The sequence below is a fragment of the Calliphora vicina genome, chromosome 3 (assembly GCF_958450345.1).
Source record: "Calliphora vicina chromosome 3, idCalVici1.1, whole genome shotgun sequence".
Classification (NCBI taxonomy): Eukaryota; Metazoa; Arthropoda; class Insecta; order Diptera; family Calliphoridae; genus Calliphora; species Calliphora vicina.
The window spans coordinates 85,267,983-85,279,001 of record NC_088782.1 but is presented as its reverse complement, the minus strand read 5'-3'; the positions used below and the strand labels follow the sequence as shown (position 1 = coordinate 85,279,001).

General features: G+C 36.3%; 1 protein-coding gene across 1 annotated transcript; it reads left to right on the top strand.

Annotated features, from left to right (window-relative positions):
* The first annotated feature begins 8,251 nt into the window (after positions 1–8,251).
* Positions 8,252–10,144, top strand: LOC135955592 (uncharacterized). Its single transcript, XM_065505946.1, has one exon. The coding sequence runs from the start codon at positions 8,252–8,254 to the stop codon at positions 10,142–10,144; it is 1,893 nt and encodes a 630-aa protein (XP_065362018.1).
* Positions 10,145–11,019: the final 875 nt, after the last annotated feature.

Below are 11,019 nucleotides of genomic sequence, written 5' to 3'. Positions count from 1 at the left end.
TTCTTGGAAAAAAAACTCTCTCGCTGATTGTATATGTTTCAGAAATCAAAAGCATGGGGGCATTTACATTATGACTTAAAGTCATGACTAAAAATCATGTTTTATTTTTTGTACTAACAAATTGTGACGTCTAAACAAAAGGCAAGTTTTCTGTTTTTCAAGACTTTTTTTGATATTCTGCTTTGAGCTCTTTTCTGATTGGTTGTTGATACGATTATATGCCAAAAAAAGGCAAACGTGGTTGACAAAAAAGGCATCGTATAAATGCAAGGGGATTTTCGTAGGGGTTTTAAAAGAAAAACAACAAAAAAACGACATGACTTTAAATCAAAGTGTAAATGCCACCCATGATAAAGAATATTCCTTTTTGGATTGTTTTAGATTTTGATTAGTTAAATAGTTTCGTTTAGTTATGATAAAAGACTAATTTCAAAGAAAAGTTTCGTCTATAAATGTAAATACAAAGTTTCAAAGACATGTAAATTAAATATGTCAGTTGTTATACAAGGTGGCGCAAAAGTAATCCTCCTATCAGAAAATGCTATAAATTTTGCGATTGGCCCCTAATGTCAGTTCTGTTTTGACATTTGTGTAGTAAACACATGCGAAATACACGTTAATAAACAATGTTACGATACACTGCTCCAGAACGCGGAATATTGCTGACTATTTATTTGACCTTAATCACCACCAAGAGGAAGATGATTTTTCATCAAAAATAATCATGAGTGATGAGGCCCATTTCCATCTTAGCGGGTACGTAAATAAGCAAAATTTACGCTTCTGGGGCACTGAAAATCCGCGTGTAACCCACGAAGAGTCATTACACCCGCTCAAAGTCACTGTATGGTGTGCTGTTTTCGCTGGAGGAATCATCGGACATTTTTTGTTCGAAGACGTCGCGGGCCAAATGGTTACCGTGAATGGTAAGCGCTACAGAGCAATGATCAACGAGTTCTTTTTGCCGCAACTTGATGAATTGGGATTGGAAAACATGTGGTTCCAACAAGACGGTGCAACGGCACACACTGCACGTGCCACAACCGATATGCTGAAGGATGCATTTTCCGGGCGCCTAATCTCCCGTTTTGGCAATTTGCACTGGCTGGCAAGATCGCCTGATTTGACCGCTCCAGACTTCTTTTTGTGGGGCTTTTTGAAGTCGAGGGTTTATGTCAACAAGCCTCAGACTCTTGCAGCTCTTAAAGACAATATCCGTCAAGAATGTGAGGGGACCTATCGCCGGATGTTTTGGCCAAAGTGATGGAAATGACATAAAAAGGGCTCAAATGACTATCAACTGTGGCGACGGCCATTTACATGACATCATATTCTCGACTTGATGTAAAAAAAATTAAAATACCAAATAAAAATAATCCACAAGAAGAATCAAAGTTTTTCATTTTTTTTTAATTACAGCCAAAAAACATCGGAAGTTTACTTTTGCGCCACCTTGTACATACTCACTAATCGTGTTTATTGGATGTTCAAAAAATATATAATTTTAATTTGAAATTTGTATTTGAATTGAAAGGGAATGAATACAAAAAAATTGTTTAAAGTGCAAAAATAGTAATTTCGGTTAATCGGTTAATCGACACAAATTAATCGGTTTATTTGTTATTTGAAAATCGGCAATTTTAAATTATTCGAACAGTTAACCGTCCAAAATTAATCGGTTAACCGATTAACGGTTAATCGAATGAATACCCTAATAAGTACCCTGTGATTTCTTTCAACAGTTCCCAATGTCTCATGGTGCACAGTGGTTTAGAAACTTTTTTTGGAAATAATTAGGTATCTCGGGAACTATTAGAGATATTATTACAAAATTTCACATGGTTAGAGCTGCGGTGTTTTTGAGTTGAATTACATTTGTTCAGCTTCCTAGGGGTAATACGGGCCAGTTTGTGCCCCCTCAAAGTTGATCACCTCGGGTCTCAATATTTTTAAAAAAATCCCCAAAAATTCATTTATGATCCGAATGAGCTGAAATTTAAAATATAAATAGTCCTTGAGAAGATCTACAAAAAATACGCCTACATGTGTAGGTTATCTCCTTCAGTTGAAGAGATATTTAGGTTTATTTATTTTTTTTTTTTAATTTTGCTCGATTTTTGTTTGTTTTTTAGATATGGCGGCCCTACGGAGGGTCGAATTTTTTTTCAAAATATCAGCTATATTGGCAATAAAATTATAAATAAAATAAAAAAACTTGGTAACAGTTATCTCGTCCGTGTAAAAAGTTACACGCATCCAAAATTGGAACATGTAAAATGGGCCTAATTTTTTACAATTTTTCCTAAAAAAGTCCCTATATTTTTTCTTTTGTAGAAACAAATTTTCTTTGGGACTATATACAATTTTTATATGTTCCGGAAAGAAAACTTAATGCAAAAGCATGTAAATTAAAATTGGGCTCACTTAAGCGGACACAGTATCCCCCAGACCTATCCAAACTTGGACAATTTTAAAAAAAATATTTAGGTTTCAGTAAAAAATTCTAAAAAGGCAAAGCACCGATCCTCGAAAAAGTTCCGTATATGTTGTTTAAATACTTAGAAAGTTGTTTTACTATCACACGGTAAATAGCGTCACAGTAGGCACTTTTCTAAAAAAACTCAGTTTTTGGAACACATTTTCCCCGTTTTAGGAATTTCGGTATTTGAAAATAAAAAATGTCAAAAATTATAATGTCATTAATTTAAGGACATTTGGATCTAAATTAGTTCCCAATTTTGTTATGATATCTTTAACCGTTAAAATTTTACATTAAATCAAATTTTATATTTTTCTTCATGGAAAATCACCATATTATAATTTTTTTAGTTTTTAATGTAAATGACGTTCAAAAAATTAATTAAATTCTTTAATTTTATTAAAATATGAATCTACAAGTCCTAAGGTTTTTACCAATATCAAATACTTATATAAAAAGCATATATCTACTACTCAGAAGCTCCACAAACCTTGCCGCCTTTGAAAAATTTGAACGTTTTTTCATATATTACATGCAAAATGTGTATACTTACATATTAAATGTAACTAATGAATTCAAACGTATACTGACCTTAAAGAAAAGTTGGTATAATGCATTTTTCGCAGTAAAAACAAATAATATTTATTTTCGTGTAGGTTCATTTAGATATATATTATTTGAACATTTTTATCCTTATATTGTAGGCCATAATATGGGTCCTACCATAAATTAGCAGTAATTGGGCCGGTTTGAATTCTATGTAATGGTTTGTATACGATATTAATTAGAGACACAATTGTTTTATTTTTAAATATGTTTTTTTTATTTTATTTCAACAATATATTCAGTTACATCGAATATATCTAGTACTTCTTTGAGCTCTTCGTTTTCATATGATAAATTTCTGTCCCTGCTCCATTTCTTTCTAATTGAAAATAGTACAGGATCAGAAGACAACATAAGATAATTTATGAGATCTTCATTTTGCGACTGCCTGGAACACTTTCTTGTATTAAAAAACAGTAGGTGTTTAAAATCGGAATTTCTCGCTTCCTGTGCCTCTTCAGTTAGTTCACCTAGTGGGAGAAGATTCGATTCTATAATCTCACGACCATGTCGAAGAACTTTGTGCACAGTAGGAGTAAGTTCTCTCCATTCATACAAGGAACGTAAAAGGTTAAAGGTTTCTTTGGCATAGGATTCAAATTTATCTCCATTTATATTATTTTTACTGTTTATTGCCGACAGTATAACATGACATCTTCGAAGAAGTTCCTCATTAATTCCAGTTATTGTCGATGTTATTTCGTAATTTTGGAAAAACCTTCTTGCCGTATTCCCATCATTTGTACTGCCGTATCCAATAAGTGGTTTGTCTATATTTAAGCCAGTTATCTCTTTAAACTCTTCTTGAATTCTCCGTTTTTCGTTTGCTCTCATTTCCATGAGTTCTTTGTTATTTCTAACCATCTTCGTTTGGTTTCCCGGTATGCTTCTGTATTTTAGATCATATGCAATGTGAAGCATGTGTTCTAAAAAGAATGTCTGCTATTTGTGTTGCTTCTGCAGGTTGTTTATTTCTTCTCAGCACTTCTTTAAAAGAATCCTTGACTTCAGCATCCGAATGGGTAGATAATATATCTGATAGCCTCATTTTTTTAGATTTGTCTCCCAGGTCTTCGTATGATTTACAGGGGGCTCCTGCATTAGTTGTTTTTATTTCAATAAAACATTCTAACCAAGTAGCAAATTTGGATTGAAATCTTCGTATATTGTAGTTAACAGACTTCATCTTCAACTCAAATAGCTTGATGAAATTATTTACTTTATCTACTTCGGTATTAATAATTTTCGATTGGTTTTCAATTTCAACATATTGAATTATCGTTTGTATTTTTTCGGCTCTTAAGGTTTTCGGAGTCTCCCACAAAACGCAGCAAAGTCCTTTATGTTGCAATGTTAAAGCCATGACGGTTAAAAAATAATGATGAATATTTTAAAAAATATTAATTTATATATTTGTCGCCGATGGCTCATATATTTATTTATTACGATTTTTATTTTTTATTAATTTTGAATTATTTCGGTTTGTTTATATTTATTGTTTGTGAGCTACCTTAATGTTTACTTAAATTGTCTTATTTACCAATTGTATGATCATTGTTGTTTGGTTCATTTGTCCGTTAGGATTTTTTTATATTGTTTTGTATTCCCTTTTGTTCATATTTGTTTACGAACTAATCGCACTTTTTGTACCTAAATTATACTGCAGTATTTTCGTTCAGTTTATTTATTTGGAAATGAACTGTTGTAATAGTACATAAACAAAAATAAATTTGTAGGCTCAGTAATAACTGGCTTTAGAATTAAAATTTAGTTTGTTGGGGATAAAACTGCGGTAAGTCGCTTAATGTATTTATAAGTTATTTTTTTGTAATAAGTTCTATTTTTAGAAATAAACGGTGCTCAAGTATATGCATCATTAATTGTAAATTTGTGGTTCATTTATTTGGGACTGGTTAAATTCGCTGTCCTCAACATATAGGCTCAGGTCGCAGCCAGCGACAAATTTTATTTCGCATCCTTTGAGCGAACTTGTGGTTCCTTGCCCGTCGGAACAAATTTTATTTCGCAACCTTTGAGCGATCTTGTGGTTCCTTGCCCGTCGGAACAAATTTTATTGGATTTTGTGGTTCCTTACACGCCGGAACGAGTAAACTTGTATGAAATTGTAACCTGTCCTGCTGGAAAAATTGTGTTTTTTTATTTGTGATAAATTGTGTGAGTCCTTGGCTGCCGGAGCAATTAAATTTTAATCTGCAGTGAATAGCCTGCCGGAACAAATTAATTTTGTGTTGCTGTTTAATATTTGTGAATTTGTGTGCCCTTTGAAAATATTTGTGATTCAAGATGCAACGGTCGCCATCTAGAAAAAGCTCTCGTTTGCAGACAGCAACGAGCCAAATGTGAAAAGTTCCACGCCTGCCGGAACAGATAGTTCAGCAAATGTTTCTCAAATGCCGTCGATACAAAATGTCAGTTCTGTTGCCCTCGGAACGACAACAACCGTAACTAGTGCCTCTAGAGAACCGACACCTGCTGTATCAACGCAAAACATTTTCAGTTCAACAAGTGAAGAGCCCTTTAGTCTGCCGCCGTTAGTGCCCAGTCCTAATGTGAGAACCCAGCCACCACAAACCATATCGTCTGATAATGAGAACCTGCAACGACAAATTGATATTCTGCAAGCTCAATTGGCAAACGCTCAACGTGCTTTAAGATCAAATCAAAATTTAAATACGCCGAATGTTATTGGACATAATGCGCCAGTCATCCAAAGTATTAGCAGTGGCCCTGAGAACATGGTTGATCGCCGGAATCCAACGCCATATTCCTATGTTAGTCAGTCAGACCAGTTGATGACATCTCAGCCTCTTATTGTTTCCCCTGCTACAGTGCCCATGCCAGTACAACGCAAACTTTATTATCTGCCCGAATTTTGTGGTATTCCCGAGGACTGGCCAATGTTTTAGTCTGCCATTGAACATTCGACAGCGGCATATTCGTACAATAATTTTGAAAATTGTTTGAGATTACAGAAGGCTTTGAAAGGTGAAGCCAGAGAGTGCGTGAAGTCCTTGCTCATCCACTCAAATAATGTGCCAACAGTTATAGAGCAATTAAAGCTACAATATGGTCGCCCAGAGTTGCTTATTCGATGTCAATTGCAACAAATGAAGGAAGTTCAGCCCATAGCAGAAAACGCGATCGATAAATTGGTGCCGTATTCCATTAAGGTCAGAAATTTAGCAGCATTTTTGGAATCTGCCAATGGTTATCAACATTTGTCGAATCCAACACTCATGGAGGAGTTAGTACAGAAGCTTCCAATGAGCAAACGTTTGGATTGGGCCCAGTTTGCTTCAACTTTACCTCAGTTGCCAACTATTTTGGATTTTAGTACCTGGCTCAAGCGTGTTGCAAATTTGGTAAGAAGTGTGCAAATAAGCAGTTCAAGTGGCAATAGATCTAGCAGTGATCCAAAACGAAAAGTGATTTTATATGCTTCTGATGGCCCAGAACGTCAGTTAAAATGTTTTTATTGTGTTGACCCACATAAAATTTTTGATTGTAAGAAATTTTTAGAATTGAGTGTGCCTAATAGATGGAGTGAAGTGAAGAGATTGAAGTTATGTTTTTCGTGTCTCAGTGGTGGTCATTCAAGTAAAGATTGTCGTCGGCGTAAGCAGTGTCCAATGGAAAAGTGCCAAAGAAATCACAATTAATTATTGCATGAAACTAAACCTAATGAACCAAGTGAACGATCCGTAAATGTGCTGCCAACAGAGAGAGCTTCAACAGTCGAGCCAGTGCTTAGTTGTGTTTCCAGTGCTAGTGAAAGAAGTGATTTGTTATTCAGAGTGCACCCAGTGGTTCTTTATGGACCAAATTGTGCTATTGAAACTTATGCACTCCTAGATGAATGTTCTTCGGTCACGATGATGGATAGCTCTTTAGTGAGACAGCTTGGACTGCATGGTCGACAAAGTCAATTGAATTTGAGTTGGTATGGTGGTAAATCGGCACAAGAACCAGTTATGGTGGTGGATCTTCATGTGAGCGGTGTTAATAAGAAGAGGAAATATGCTTTGAAAAATATGTATGGTGTCTCGAATTTGAAGTTGCCTAGTCAGAGTTTTAATGCGGATTTAGTAAAGAATCATGGTGTGCCTTTAAACTCATATGAATGTGTGGCTCCAAAGGTACTAATTGGATTGGACCATTGCCATTTAGGATTGCCCGATGAAATAGTCCCTTTGGAAGATGCTGGTCCATATGCTGCCAATACTCCTCTTGGATTTGTTGTTTTTGGAGATGATTTACGTGCACGAGAGATATTGAGAAATTCGACGAAGAGGGTTGCCGGAAGATTTGAATCCAGACTACTATGGTGTATTGATGACGTAGTCCTGCCGGATAGCTATTCCATGGCCCTTAATAGATTTTTTGTGGAAGGTGTCTCGTTGAATTCAAAGTTATTGAAAGGCCCTCAGCAGTACAAACCGTTGCCATCAGTTTTATTTAATTTTAGAATCGGTTCCGTAGCTGTTTGTGGGGACATAAAGGAAATGTTTCATCAAGTTGTTGTTGCTGAGGAAGACAGGTGTTCGCAGAGGTTCTTGTGGAGAGATGATGCTAGTGGTCCACCGGAAGTATATGAAATGCTTGTGATGACGTTTGGAGCTGCCTGTTCGCCCTGTATTGCCCATTATGTGAAGGAAACAAATGCAATGGAGCATCAAAATCGTTTCCCTAGAGCCGTGAAGTCAATTTTGGACCATCATTACGTAGATGACTTTGTAGACAGTTTTGTAAATCCGTCAAAAGCCATTGAAATAGCCATACAAGTTCGTGAAATACATAAAGCTGCTGGTTTTGAAATGCGTAAATTTACATCGAATTCATCGGAGGTGGTTGTGTCTCTAGAAGGATGTTCAGATCATCAGGTTAGTTTCTCAGGTGGCTTAAATGAGTTGGAGGGTTCAACTGAAAAGGTACTTGGCATGTTTTGGGATCCACGCGTTTAAATTTGTTTTGAAATTCCATCGTGTGAATTCTGACGTCATCCTTGGTAAAAGGTGTCCCACAAAGCGTGAGTTATTATGTACCGTAATGTCCATTTTTGATCCACTTGGTTTTTTGTGCCATTTTATGATAACTGCAAAACTTTTGATGAGAGAAGTCTGGAGACATAGTGTACTTTGGTACGAGATGTTGCCCGCGCCATTACAAGCGATGTGGAATAAATGGCGCCAAGAGTTAAGAAATGTTGTCCATGTAAAGGTTCCACGATTTTATTTTGGAAATGGTTTGCCCTTGGAGTTAGAGCTGCATGTTTTTGTTGATGCCAGTGAAGATGCCTTCGGTGCAGTTGGCTATTGGAGATATACAACATCTGATGGACAAATAGGAGTGTCGTTTATATCTGCCAAGTCGAAATGTGCCCCATTGAAATGTATGACTATTCCCAGATTAGAACTACAAGCCGCCGTTTTGGGGACCCGATTGATGGACACTATAATGAAGGAACATGAACGCAAAGTTTCTCGTCGAATCTGTTGGAGTGACTCTACAACCGTCATTAGTTGGATTGGTTCTGAAAGCAGGAGATATAAACCATTTGTTGCCCATCGAATTGCCGAAATACTTGATTCGACACGCCCAACTGATTGGAGATGGTTGCCTACAGATCTCAATGTTGCCGATGATACTACAAGAGCTAAAAATGAAGTTGATTTTTCCATTGATACACGTTGGTTCCAAGGGTCACAATTTTTGTATGAAAACGAAGCTGACTGGCCGAATAAGAATTCTGAAAAATCTGATGATTTGTGTGAAGAAGAACTACGCCCCAAATTTGTCATGCTGGTTAGTACAAATTTAGTAATTGATTTTAATCGTTTTTCTTCATTTCTCAGGCTTAAACGAACAATGGCTTGGGTTCTGAGATTTATCAATCGCTGCCGAAAATATGATAAATGTAATGGTTCGAGATGCCTGTGTGGTGAAGAGTTAAGGGTTGCTGAAACTAGTCTGTGTCGTCTGTCCCAAGAAGAGTGTTTCGCCTTTGAAATAAACGTTTTAAAATCTGATGGTTCGTTAAAAAAGGACAATGAGTTATTTTCCCTTTCGCCTTATTTTGATGAAAATAATTTACTTCGAGTGAGCGGTCGTATTGATGCTGCGAGTTGGTTGCCTTTAGATGCCAGGCACCCCATTATTTTGTCGTCCTGTCACCGCTTTACACAACTATTTGTTGCCCATGTGCATAATAAAATGAGACATGAGGCTACCATAGGCGAAATAAGGAAAAGGTTCTGGATTCCACGACTTCGAAATCTGTTGAGAAAGACTACATCAAATTGCAACATTTGTAAGGTTCGTCGTGCCGTTCCAGTAGCTCCTTTTATGGGATCGTTGCCAAGTGATAGACTAAATCCATATGTCCGGCCATTTACTTATGCTGGTGTTGACTATTTTGGCCCATTAAATGTGACTGTTGGTAGACGCCATGAAAAACGTTGGGTTGCCCTGTTTACGTGCCTTACAATCAGAGCTGTACATTTAGAAGTGGCCTATGATCTATCTACTGATTCGTATATTTTGGCTATACGGAATTTTATAAATCGTCGTGGCACCCCGTTGAAGATTCGGAGTGATAATGGAAAGAATTTTGTTGGAGTTAACCAAGAAGCCCAGCGATTTGATGAAGTATTTGATCTGGTTAAAATTGAAGATGAGTTGTCCACAAGGGGCATTGAATGGCAGTTTAATTGTCCACATAATCCTGCAGAAGGTGGAATATGGGAGCGAATGGTTCAATGTGTTAAAAAGGTTTTAAGAGTAACCCTAAAAGAAGTCGCCCCAAAAGAGCACACCTTGCAAAGTTTTTTAATTGAAGCCGAAAACATCGTGAACTCTCGCCCATTGACTCACTTGCCTGTCAGTCCGGAAGACGAAGAACCATTGACGCCTAATCATTTCTTGTTGGGTTCTGCAAATACGGCTCAAACGCCAGAAGGTATTGAAATTACAAAGCCAGTGGTACTGAAGAAGCAGTGGCGAATTGCTCGACAGCTACGAGATCATTTTTGGAAAAGATGAATTGTGGAATATTTGCCAACACTTACAAGACGGTCCAAATGGTGCGAACATACGAAGCCTGTGGCCCCGGGAGATCTTGTACTAATTTGTGATCCAGCTGTTTCCCGAGATTGGAAGAGAGGCCGTGTCGTAAATGTGTTTCCTGGCAGTGATGGTGTAATCCGAAGAGCTGATGTCCAAACAAGTAGTGGAATACTTAAACGCCCAGTTTCCAAACTAGCAGTCCTTGATTTGGAGTAGTGAATCGTTGCCGATCCACGGGGGTGGGAATGTCGCCGATGGCTCATATATTTATTTATTTAAATTTATTACGATTTTTATTTTTATTAATTTTGAATTATTTCGGTTTGTTTATATTTATAGTTTGTGAACTACCTTAATGTTTACTTAAATTGTCTTATTTACCAATTGTATGATCATTGTTGTTTGGTTCATTTATCCGTTAGGATTTTTTTTTATATTGTTTTGTATTCCCTTTTGTTCATATTTGTTTACGAACTAATCGCACTTTTTGTCCCTAAATTATACTGCAGTATTTTCGTTCAGTTTATTTATTTGGAAATGAACTGTTGTAATAGTACATAAACAAAAATAAATTTGTAGGCTCAGTAATAACTGGCTTTAGAATTAAAATTTAGTTTGTTGGGGATAAAACTGCGGTAAGTCGCTTAATGTATTTATAAGTTATTTTTTTGTAATAAGTTCTATTTTTAGAAATAAACGGTGCTCAAGTATATGCATCATTAATTGTAAATTTGTTCATTTATTTGGGACTGGTTAAATTCGCTATCCTCAACATATAGGCTCAGGTCGCAGCCAGCGACAATATTAAAAAATATTCACATAGGTAGAATAAATAATAATATTTTCTTCTA